The sequence below is a fragment of the Phragmites australis genome, chromosome 17 (genome assembly GCF_958298935.1).
Source record: "Phragmites australis chromosome 17, lpPhrAust1.1, whole genome shotgun sequence".
Lineage (NCBI taxonomy): Eukaryota > Viridiplantae > Streptophyta > Magnoliopsida > Poales > Poaceae > Phragmites > Phragmites australis.
Window position 1 is genome coordinate 26,504,722 of NC_084937.1, and position 13,172 is coordinate 26,517,893.

The 13,172-nt window shown below is 41.4% G+C and overlaps 1 protein-coding gene across 1 annotated transcript; it reads left to right on the plus strand.

Moving 5' to 3' along the window:
- Positions 1-3,230: 3,230 nt before the first annotated feature.
- On the plus strand, positions 3,231-6,967 carry LOC133897235 (DNA repair RAD52-like protein 2, chloroplastic). Its single transcript, XM_062337882.1, has 4 exons — positions 3,231-3,742; positions 5,481-5,518; positions 6,060-6,151; positions 6,460-6,967. Exons 1-4 carry the CDS (start codon positions 3,450-3,452, stop codon positions 6,625-6,627), a joined length of 591 nt encoding a protein of 196 aa, XP_062193866.1. The 5' UTR covers positions 3,231-3,449; the 3' UTR covers positions 6,628-6,967.
- Positions 6,968-13,172: the final 6,205 nt, after the last annotated feature.

Sequence of the window (13,172 nt, forward strand, 5' to 3'; positions counted from 1 at the left end):
GGTGTTCTTCTTCGCCTGTTCCGTGGCTACACCTCATCGGCTCCGGTGAAGGTGCTCGCGACGCGTTGGCGCACCTCCCCTGGTCGTGTGCTCCGTCGTCTTGCGCCCACTGGTCCTTGTGGGCTCGGTCGCGGTGCGGTCTGGTGCTTTATGTGCGGTGGAGCTCAGTGTCGAGTGCGCGGGGTGCGCATGCTTGGCCGTGATGGTGGTGATGCTACTGTGGTGGTGATCTGTGTCACGTCTTCATGCGCATTTATGTGGGTGGAGATCTTGTCGTGTGCATTCTATGCTCGCGGTGGTTGAGCCGTGCGTGCGGCCTTCCTATGGTGCTTGCTTCGTGTGCGTGCTCTGCTCCTGGTGACCGTGCTCTGGCGTTGGTTGTCTTGGGCTAGTGTTCGACAACATCCTTCCTGGCCCGAAGTTGGGCCTCTCTCTGTTGCGGTGTTCCCTGCTCCTCAGGTGCTAACTGCAGTATGCCTTGTAGTTGGTACAATGGTATTGTATCTCTGAGAACACATACCCTATCAACCTCGGTATAGAGGGGGTATCTCTATTTTCTGAGACAGCGCTGTCGTGTGCCTTGCCTTCGGCTTCTTCGTTGGACAATAAGCTCGTTCCTCTTGCTTTACTTGATTTCTATCTAGCTTGCAATTGCTTGATCTCTGTCGGTGGTGATAAAAAAATTGCATGCTAGTTGAGGTGAGTGTGATGCTCTATGATGATAGCGGGCTAAGTGTAATTAGTGTGATAATTTTGCACAAATTCTAGGCTACAGTCACAAGTATATATGTTTATTGTCTATCTTTGTGAGCAATTGTTCCTATTCATTTCTATGTTCAGCTGCTTTGATCTGTTCTGTTGAGTTCGGTGTTAGGTTGTTTGCATAGTAGACTAAACAGTGACTTGGGTAGCTCAGTTTGGCAATTTGTGATCGAAGTTGTCACACTAATTAGTAAACTTAGTAAGCATTAGATGGTTGCTAAGTCGGTAACCCGTACTGAGAGCAAATCTATTCTTTTAACACTTATTGAGTTTATTCATGTGTTAATCCACCTCTTTGTGTCAATTGCCTTATATGATATCCTTGTGAGCATGAGTAGAACATGTATTATCATATCTGCTATTGAAATGCTAATGTTAATCTTTGTGATATTGGTTGTTGGCAGTCATATTTTTATCCAAATTTTTAAATTCAAAATCAATTTAATCGGAACGTTGCTAAAATATACTTTGAAACAACACTAACAACATATACAAATTCATATGGTCGATAAGAGCATGTTGCTAGTAAAGTTTTTTCTTCACCTGATACAATGCACCACTCTAGATCAACATAGCTTCGCCCCTAGGGTAAAATGAAAAATGTAATTGAGGCTGAACCTAAACCGCTAAGTGAAAGTCGTGAACTTATTGTTCAGACATTTATGGGTCATTGAATAATGAGATGGTAAAAAGGGATGTCCAAAAAGGTCCTACAAGATACCAATTCCCACATGATTTGAATAAATAATATTTTGTTGTATAATACATCTAGCAAATAGCATCAAATGAAATACACAGTTAAGGGATTTTGAAAAATCCATGAAGAGATCCTTGGAGGACTCAAAATCAAATAATCAGAAATCACAGCGTGTAAATCTCATACCAATATATCTTTTAGGAGAAAAACTATCTTCTGGAGAGACAATATTCCCTGAAGGAATACAATATTTAAAAAGTCTGAATAAACCATAATCGAATAATCCCCAGAAAAAGACAAAGACTCATTTAAGATCCAAGAAAGAATGAAATGAGGAACCTAAAGAAAAAAAAAACCCAGAAGTACTCCATATAAGCATCTACGTGTTTCACGAGTTTTTACTGGGAGTATATATATATATTTGTGAAATGATATGTTTGCTGAAGTGGATATTCCACCGAAAGGTTTGGAATGATAGTATCATCTAATACCTAGTAGGTATAATTGGTGTCGTTGGCAATTCTATCCCATAATACCAGAATTCTAGACTATTAATATTTTTCTCTGTAGTGTCACGACCAATTCTGGAGATCCTCGATGGACTCATGGTTGATCCTCGAAAGATTGTTATTTGATCCTCGAAGGACTCATGTATGTCGTGAAACACTTAGAAGGATTTAACTTTTTATCACTATTAAGAAGTGACAATTCACGCTCTCACTGATACGTAGAGTCAACTGAGTCATTTATAATAGAGTATGATGACAAATCTGTTGCCATTTAGCTTATAAGAGTGACAAATAGTTATATATCTCCTTAGAGAAAGTTGCATAATATGAAAGCATGATGCTTGATAATTCACATCTTGAAGATATGTGACATTACAACTTTATTACCCTAAAATCTTCTAAAATGACAAATTACTCGTTGCACAATCATAAACATACTGTGGTGTATGATATAGATAAAACACACTGCTCCCAATATTCCCCATTCTCACCACTCCAGAAGAATAATGAGATAAATGTCTTGTTTAAATGTTGCGAGGATCTAGTCGATTCACTCGTACTATCTTTGCCTTTGTACATTTCTGAAGATGTTTTGGGAACAAAAGATAACAACACAGGGGGAGCATATGCTAAATAATGAGTCTGATAATATGCCTAGAAGTTATTAATTTGACGATCACCACCTAAACATGCCTTGAAGTTAGCCTTTGTTCAAGATTTTTAGAGAAACTAGAATGATATGATCCAAAAGATTATAGTTTGTTTTGAAGACACCTGTTATACTGTTTCTTTTAATAGGTTTACTTAAAGTTCCTCACATAAGATTTTGAAGAGACAACAATATACCAATACAATTTGCGGTAACATTGTACTCTTTTCTCCTTTTCTCTTTTTCCTACTGATTTTTTTAAAAAGTTTTTTTTTTACCGAGATAAGCGCACGTGGTATACACTCATAGAAGAGTTTTTACCAAGATTTGCGGGTTTAATACCGAAACTAGCCCTGGTGAGATTTTACTCTCTATACACGTAGCATCATCATATTCATCTAATAACTAATAAAAAATATATATCATATCTCTGTGTTCTTTGTCTTGTATTGTATCAGGTTTGGAAAGAGAACGGGTGACCTTCTATCATGTTCTCGTGATGAGGTTGATGGTTGTGTAGCGCCTGGCCGTCCGTTTCCGACGCCCCCCGCACCCCCCCCCCCCCTCCCCCCAAAAAAAAAACTCGGTCGTTTTCCACTCCGCGCACGGCGAACTCACGCCCCCGCGACACGCCGCGCGCCGAGCCGAGCGGTAGTAGGTGGGTGGCTCGCGCGGCCGCTCGGTTGGCCCGTTCCCACACCCCAAAACCAGGTCCTTTTCTACGGCTCCGTCCTCCGCTCCTCGCCCCACCCACCTCCCGAAACCAAACTCCCCTTCCCCTCCCTCCCATACCAACGCATTCCCAAGTCAAACCGATCGAGGCACCGAGCGCATGGAGGCCGCGGCGACCGCGCTCCCGTTCGCGGCGGCAGCGCCCGTGAGGAGTGCAGCGCGGGTGGCGGTGGGGTGCGCCGCTCGCCCTCGGCCACGGCGGGGGCGGGGGCGGGGGGCGTCCGTGGTGGCGAAGCTGGAGGGCGGGCTCGGGAAGGGGGTGCCCACCACCAACTACGTGGTGCCGCTCGACAAGGCCACCGGGATGACGCGGCCGCTCGTGGAGATCCTGCGGGACCTCAACAAGCGCGTCCCCGACAAGATCATCGACCCCGACACCAACACCGTCCCCTGGTGAGTGCTGGTGCCCCCCCCCCCCCCCCGCTAGCCCGCTCCATCTCGTCTGCTGATTGCCCGCTTTGATCCGTTTCGCGTTGATTTAGATTTCGGTTGTCCTCCTGGTTACTAGTTGTTGATTTAGAGGAGAGTGCGTGATCTGTTGATCTCTGGGAGGATTTGGACGTAGCAAACTTACTGATTTTTATACACAGAATTCGTCGCTGCGAATCGTAGGGGTGGGTGAAAGGTGAATTTGAGTACATTAATCTTTGCAGCTTGGAAACTCGAGGAGGTATCTTTCTGTGTGTTTTTTGGTGATTTAGGACCTACCCTCTCAACTTCTCTGTACTGTTTAGCCTGTAGGTTGAATAGGTGAGATCGGGCCTCGATAAATGCCGCCGAGCCAACACATTTGATGGGATGGAATAGCTTTGTTTTGAATAGATAAGGTGATATGTCACGGGGTTCCAACTGTGGCATTAATTCGATTGGCTAACCTCCTTAGCAATTACAAGGGGCTGTTATTTGTTGTACCTTCATAATAAGAGCACAATTGATCTGGTTGATGGTTGAATGCCTGCAACTATGATGGCTGATGTTTTGTGGTTAGGTTTGGGACATCCGTTACATTGGATGATCAGAAAGTTGCTTGGCTAACTTGTTCTCCCGATAAGTTTTCTTTAGAAAGCATATGCAAAGTCAGTGGTCAATCATTTCGTATGTTGATTGAGTTCTGCATGTATATCAGACAAGGTCAATGGGCGACTGCTCTTTTCGTTTAAAAGGGAGATAGTTCTGACCGTGGAATGTGTAAAATGGATAGAGCTATATGGTTCCATGTTGGCATGTATGCCCTGTCACATCACCTTTCGGAACCAATGTATTTCAAATAAAGCTGGAGCTTTTGGTTTAGTCTTAAAAAAATCATATCTTCATGGGATCCAACTTTATACATACATATTAAGTTAACTGATTTTGTGGCGTATTTAAATTGGAGTTCACTTGCAATCTCAACCAGTAAAAAAAATTCTTTTTCATTGAAGAAAGAATAATGTGGTGTCATATAAGCCTAATAATTATGCCAAAAATAATTTAGCTTGATATAAACTATCCTACTCGGTGCAAAAATAATCTGAGGTTAATAATAGGTGGGCAGATTGCAGAGTGCCACTAAACTAGGTGTTAGTCATGCAGTTCTATTCTACCTCTTCATCTTGGGAGTGAGTGACTATGTCTAGTCATCTGAGATCTCTTGAGTGAAAAAATGTGACTTTATTTTCTTTCATTTGATAACTTAGGGATAAAAAGTTGTTCCTATGTAGTTCCCTCATTCTTCATGCTGGCCCGGTAATCCTGTTTACTCATGCACAGGATTACATTATAGCATCTTCTTCTGTCATGGGTGTGGATTTGCTGGATGAACAATTACTTTGGTCATCAAACCGAAGCAATAGTGGAGCTAATTAACACTGCTTCTAGTCTCTTGATAAGCAACTGTAGGTATATATCCTGGGTTAAGATGGCGATGGAATATTCAATCATAAATTATCGCACAATGCCAATCATTCACACTTCAGACTAATTGTACTAAGTATTAACATTGCCACGACTCAATGAACAGAATTATTATAAGGGTTTGATAGAGAAATATACGGCGATGCTTCTCTCTTAACATAATCTTTGTTGTAAACTGCTGGGCAGGAATGTACCAAACTCAAGGATATTGATAACTATTGTATCTTTGATTGTGCAGGTATCATGCCAACAGAATGCTTAGCTTTTACGCACCAGGTGAGTTCCCTTTAGGATTAGAAACTGTTTTGTGATTCTTCTCAATGATTGAGAACTTTGAATTTTCTTTTCTGCTGGACACTAAATTGAGTTTACAGTAGTTTTCTGGTGCCCCTATGTGTTTATCATACAACCTTAGTTCCTTCAAGCTTGTATTTTGTATGCATGTTCTTGTTAGTGTGCTCATAAATTTCGTGTTCAGCTATATCAAGAGCAAGTAACCAGCTTATACCATGCTGCACCTGCTATAGAGAACCTAAAGATAGCTTGACTCACTTCGCTGACATTGTAAATGTTTATAAAGAGATGCTTTACCTCATGAAGTCATTGTTTGTCAGAACTACTCTAAAAGGAAGATGCTAAGATGTTTTAGCCGTCATTTTTGTTGGATATCTGAGCTGTTATGACTGGAGATACTCAAATAAAAACATATGTGATGTGCAATGTCAAAAAATTCTGCAGGTGTACAACTAGGTGGTAGTGTACTTACAAAAAGTACCAGTCTGTGTGAAGAGAAGTCACTGATGATTCCTATTTTCAGGTTGGTGCGGAGAAGTTCGTGATGTTATTTATTCTGAAAATGGAACTGTAACTGTGGTCTACCGAGTCATACTGAAAGGAACTGATGGAGAGGTATTATTTCTCCCTTTTCTGTGTGGAAGTACTTGTCTATTCTGCACTAATCATCCTACATTGTGGTTCTGGTGTACTGATGCAAATTGAAGTTGGCACTTTTTTAAAGTTATACATGGGGAACATTCAAACAAACTGTATCATCTTTTTTTTTATGGCAACTGTATCATTTTTTATTTTGATTGATCATAACACTAGCATACATTGAAACAACCATCTCTCCTATCTTTTTTCCCTTTTATTGTCTGGCTGCCTTTTCTTGAAGGTCAGGTTAATTAACTAGTAAACTTGTATCTCTGTGGGTGTAGGCATACAGAGATGCCACGGGCACAGCACAAGTGCATGAGGGCCGCAGGGAAGACCCCGTTGCAGCTGCAGAGGAAGTAGCATTCTGTAAAGCCTGTGCACGGTTTGGTTTTGGCCTGTACCTGTACCACCAGGACGAGACCCATAGAGACGACGACAGCTTCCACTGAGGCTCATTCCGCACCAGAGATCCGGAGCTGGTTTCAAGTCATAACGTGAGTTCGAAATGCCCGGGAGAACTTGATGTCTCGAGAATTTTTTGCTCTTTGCGTAGTATAATACAACAGGCCGGCGTGCTTCCACCTGAATGTGAATGTAGATACATAGAAGCCTGTAACTTCATATGTTTGCTGCCTTTGCTGTTGAGTGAGTCGATGGCTCGATGCCATCCTGCAAGAACTCGTCAAGCTAGGAAACCCATATTGAAATTCTGTTGTTATCTGATTATTGTATACTTGTATTCCCCCATCTCGTGCAGTGCAATGTAGGTGTATTTGTTCTTCCTAGGTATCAGATTGTCTTTGTTTGTATCGTGGTGTACTTATGCGATCATCAATGTTTAGTTAGTTGTTGCGCCTTTCTCTTGGGCAAGATTGGATATAATCTATTGAATACATTATCAACGCTACAAAGCTTGCTCCTTGTGTCGTTTGGGTCATGTACAGTCAATTATTTGATCATTAGCCATTGATACCATTTTGAGTACGGAGTCTGAATATTTAAAAATGATGTGAGGATATTAATTAGTTTTGAAAAGTAGTTTTTATAATAGTATGGTTTTGCTATTTTATAAATATATTACTAAAATTTAATGGTAAATGTTGTGTTTTGGAGATCATGTTTTATCCGAGAGGACACTTTTTTAAGACTAGAGAGTATTAGATTGTGTTGAGAGTCGAGACAACAGAAGAAGGCTTCAAGAGAATGATGTCTGTTTATTTGTGCTTTTGCTTTTGGTTTATTTGAAAAGTATGTTTTTGATTTGTCTGAAAAGTTATTGAATTTTACAATAATTTTTTACCTTCTCAGCACACCAGTTCTTAGAAAAACTACTCTTAGCTCGTTTCTCAGTTTCTAGTTCATTTCTTCAGAAGCAGATTTCTGACTTCTCTATAAATTAATTTTCAGTAAATTCGTTTGTTTGGGTTTCAGACTTCTAGATTTCTGACAAAAATAGAAACAAAAAATAATCTGAAAAAAGCAGACCCTTAGACACACATAAAAATATATCACACTCACGCTATCCACATAGCATACACATGAATTAATCGGAGGCACCTACGGCCTACGAGCATGGTATATACTTTTCCGCTGAAAAAGCACACTACTCTGGACACATACTTCTAACCATGGAAAAGTAATGGACACATATTCAGCAAATGCCAGCTTTAAAAAACTAAAAAGAGAAAAGGCTGCTTCCAAGATCTAACTAATCAAGGCAAAATGATTCTGAATTGAATCAGTCAGTCCTCGTTTAAAATAGAAAAGTTATAAAGCCCATAATTGGGCTTGAAGCCATCTAGGACCGGAACACTCTGGACTCTACAGGAACCGAACCCTCCACAGAAACCCACGCGCACGAGTACAGAAGGGGTAAGCCCGACGCGCACGCGTCCAACTAACCCACCCCAAATTGGATTTTTTTTTAAAAAAATAAAAAATTGTAAATATATACCTCCGTTTTGACTGTAGCCTGTTGGAAATGTTTAAAATAAAAAAATTGTTCTAATACTCTAAAATTCAAAACAATATCAAAATAGTTAAAAAAAATTCTGTAAAGTTTATGTAATGTAGAATATGCTACCATCTAGCTCTTTAAAAAATTTCAAACAAAATATAACTTGTTCAATAAGAAAAAAAGATAAATTCTAGTAATTATTTGAGTTGAAATTTTTTAAGAGCTACTCCCTCCGTATTTTTTTATATGACACCGTAGTGTTGACGAGAAGGAGTTTTTTTATATGACGTCGTAGTGGTGACGAAATGTCTTCTTCCATCTTTGCCCCTTTTCAGCTCTCCAGCGCTCTCCAGCTCTCCCTGGCCGTAGTGCGACCCAGCGCTCTCCAGCTCTCCCCAGCGACGGCGTTCTCCCCGGGCGAGCGACAGCTCTCCCCCGACGACGGCGCTCTCCCCGGGCGGCGGCAGCTCTCCCCTGACGGCTACAGCTCTCCCCGGGCGGCGGCAGCTCTCCCCTGACGGCTACAGCTCTCCCCGGGCGGCGGCGCTCTCCCCCGACGGTGACAGCTCTCCCCGGACGGCGGCGCTCTCCCCCGACGGTGACAACTCTCCCCCGACGGCGATGTCGCTGAGCAGGGTGGCCGCACTCGCCACCAGATGGCAGAGGTCACAAGTCGTTGAGTTTTCGAAGCTTGCAGCAAATGCCTTGTAATCTCTGCTCTGTGTGAGGCCACTGGTGCCAATTTGGCAGAGGTGCAATGGATTGCCTTCACGCAGTATGAGGCCGGGCAGCAAATGCCTTGCAATCAACTGCTCTGTGTGAGGCCACTGGTTCCAATTTTGCTGTTGGCAAGGACTCAAGGATTGGACCAGATTCTTGAATGCTTATATTCTTGTGTGAACGTTACAAGATCTGTATGTATAAATCATAGATTCTTGAATGCTTATGCCTGCAATGCTTATATTCAGATTGGACCCGGATTCTTGAATGCTTATATTACTGATTTTTGTGTGTATGAGACTGGGCAGCAACTGCCTTGCAATCAACTGCTCTGTGTGTGGCCACTAGTTCCAATTTTGCTGTGTTGGTTTCGGAGGCTCCTGTTTCCAATTTTGTGATCAAGAAAATAAAATTGCTCTTCAACATGTTAAAATTGTTGAAAACTTTTGTACCAGGCCTGTTGAAAATTGTTCTTCAACATGTACTCCAAGAATCTACTCACTTTTGTCCATCTACAATGGTCAGTTCACTTTTGCAATACCAATAGGAGTATTTGCTCACGGAGTCGGATGCAAGTCATATAATCCAAAAATAATGCAGTTACATGTGAGTGGAAATACTCCTATCACTGCAATAAATCCAAATTTATCAGTAAAGAACAGCAATAAATCCAGATTAAGTGTGTGTAAACTAACAACAATAAAGAACAGATTCAGAAATACATCCAGATTTAGCCACAATACCTATCACTGCAAACAGCCTTCAAGGAACAAACATGCCGAGCAAATAAGCCAACAAGATACCAATGGTTATAGACAAATGTACAATGAACAATTTGTCTTCTCAATTAACAGCGATACCAATGGTTATAGACAAATAAGGATTTACAATTCATCATGATGGAATTTACTAGGCTGAAACAGGTCATGGAGGAATTAGTCATTGATTTGTGCCATAGCTTCATGTACCAACAAGTCATCGCAGCTGAGCTGTAAAGGAAGACACCATTGTCTTTCTAGCATTTTTTTCTTTATGTGAGGAATATCATATCCATTGCCGCCTCTAATTTTCATAGCTTCCTTCGTACATCCATGGAGGGTCAAGAAAATTCGATTTGACTTGCACACCAAATAATCTCGGAAAGCCTGATCCATAATATCAATATGCCAGCTCATTTTCCACCACATCCAACAAAAAGCATATTGCTTATGGCAAAATGAAAGTGCCTAGAGGGGGGTGAATAGGCTTTTCTGAAAATTAAAACTAAAAATAGCGGATTAAAACTGCCGGATATTCCGGTGAAGACCGGATACTCCGGTATGGTCCGGAGTATCCGGTCTAGTCTGGAGTCTTCGGCCTAAATGGGAATTTCAGAATAAATGTGAATTAAAAATAACAACTAGAGTCTAAGGTTTACACTAGGTCTACTAGATATCACAGAGCTAAAATAACACTTAACACTAGCAAGATTGTCACTAGAACAATTTATATGATAAGTCACAAAATTCACACGATAAAGTAAATTGCACAAATAAGAACACGTGAATTTATCCCGGAGTTCGGCCACCTCACAAAGAAGTGCCTACGTCTCCGTTGAGGAGCTCGCAAAGAGCCGGATCTTTTCCAACCCTATCCTCTTCTAGCGACCACCAAGATCAAGCTAGAAATTCTTACTCAATTCAAAGATGTTTACAAACTTCCCGAGGCACACCACAAGTTTTGGGTGCTCTTCGGGCGACTCCTTTCCTTCTAGAAGCCCAAAGCTTCAAGAGAGATGATTGCAGTAGATGCTCGATGAAGAACTCAATGCTCAAGTGGCTTGAACCCTCTCCAAACACAAACTCTCAAATTTTTGCAAACTTTGCACTAGAGGTGGTTGGAGGGTCTTTGAATGCTCTTAAAGTGCTCAAGAGGTCTAAGGTTTACCAGCCACAGCAAGCTCTAAATGCCATGGGGTGAGGGGGCATTTATAGCACTCTTTCACAAACTAGCCGTTACTATTTTTGTCAGAGCTTACCGGAGTATCCGGTGTACACTGGAGTGTCCGGTCCTAAATCCAAAAACAGCGTCAGAACGGTCACCGAACGTGTCAGAACTAGCCGTTACAGTTCTGTTGAATTATTGGAGTCTTCGGTGAACACCGGAGTCTCCGATCCTGACAGTCCTTCCAAAAAGGTTAAGACCGGAGACCAGCCAGACCCTCCGCCCTCTCCAGGTACCGGAGTATCCGGTGAACACCGGAGACTCCGGTCTCTCTTTTCTTTTAACAAAAAGATTAAACGCTAAGACTCCGGTTAACTCTAAAACATTTACCGGAGTATCCGGTGAACACCGGAGACTTCGGTCCCCTTTTAATTAAAAAAATAAACACTTAACCGAGACTCTCTGGCGGAGTCTCCCTCGGAGACTCCGGTCTGTTACCCCTTAAAGTACCGGAGTATCCGGTGAACACCGGAGACTCCGGCCTTTTTCCAAAAAGAATAAACCGTAACCGAGAATCTCTGCCGGAGTCTACCTCAGAGACTCTGGCTGAACACTGAGTACCGGAGTATCCGGTGAACACCGGAGACTCCGGACGGACTCAGTGAAGATTTTCAGAAAGAATTCTGTGTCCGTGAGTGAATGTGTCTCTCAACTAGGTAGTTCTAAAGGATATCTTGAGCATTGAGACACTAACCAAGCAATCAAATCCAACCTTCTAAATAGAGCGTCTATCCTAGACTCAAATTCAAAAAATAAAAGAATGTAAACCCTATTTAGTACTCTTCGTTGATTCTCTATTTGTTTCGACGGGCGTCAACCGTCATTTATCTTCACAACTAATGCTTAAACCTGTTCATAACTCGAAAAGCATGTTAGTTCTTTAATCGTTTTGTCATCAATAAGCCAAAACCTACTTAGGGGGCCTAGATGCACTTTCAAAAATCCAATGCACATCCAAAGTTTTAGTGTTTCTGGAGTACAATGCTTAGAAGAGTAATGTAGCCATTCCCAGCAGGGTTGTTAAATTTGCCTTGCAGAGGCTTGCTATAGGTATCAAAAACATGCTTACATATATTCTGTTATTCAGTAACTAAATTGGCTGGGCTTCCACCTATGCATGGATTAACGAGGTTCGGCTTATCTTCTGAAAAAACTCAAGGCCACATCTGTACAGTAATGGCTCAAATTATAATTCAATTCAGTAAGCACAAGCTATTTAACTAAAGATACAACAGATACAGATATTGCAATTTAATTCGTTTCCATGGCAGCAAAACTAAAAATAACATCTGCTCAATTTTGGTTTTGGTATAGTGCTAGCTCAGGTTGTACTGTATAATATTAACAGCCAGAGAAATGGGTCATCTCAGATATAGCTAGCTGTATAGTAAGATGGGGCCTTAAATGAAGTGGCTGCAGGCAATGCTCTACTAAAAGAAGTCAAACATTACCTTATCAACGACAATTACAAGTTCAGCTGTTGTTTTGTACTGGATTGACTGAATGAAATTAAAAAAACCCTAGATCTAAGATGTTAAAATCAGGCGAATTTGTTGCTAACATATGAGTCGAATGTCGAACCTATCTTGCTTGGCAACATCACAAAACAGTTTATCATTAGGCGCAATATAAGGTCGGACATTGCCTTGCTGTATGTTTATGGGCTTATTAGCGTCTTCATGGGGCCATTTAGCATGAATCGCTTGCAAGACTTTTTCAATCAGAAAACTTCGAATGACCTCCTTTGTAATTGACTCAATAGGCTTCATTTCTATTGTCCCTGCAGGCCGGTTAGCACTCGATCTCTTAGCTGGTTTGTATGTCACGAAAGGGAAGCAACCAATTTTGCCATCAAAGGTGCAGTTGCCATCGGAATCAAATCTTGGTCGAGCAAGAGCAGTCAGAAGCATGATTTTTGGAATGTGGTTCTTGTTTTTGCATGTCCGTGTGGGCTCATCTTCACTTTGAACTGTATAATACCTCTCTGTCTTCCTTGTAATATTGAACCATTTCTCATCAATGAAAACAAAATCAAACAATCCTTTAAACACCGGATCATTAGGTATGCTCATTGGGTCAAGCATAGATAGACACCACTTCAAACGATCCTTCTTGTTCTTATCTGTCAAGTACGGCTTTATGCTGTTTGAGACACGCTTTATGATACCTTCTCGTTTCATTGATTGCAACTTGCTTTTACTGGCATGTAAGTGGGTGGATAAGTCATCTAGTGTTGTACGACTTGACAAAGGAAGACCACGAAGCAAGAACTGTATATCAGTTTGAAAGCAAAACTTATCACATACAGAATCAATCAACCTAAGAGTATAAAGG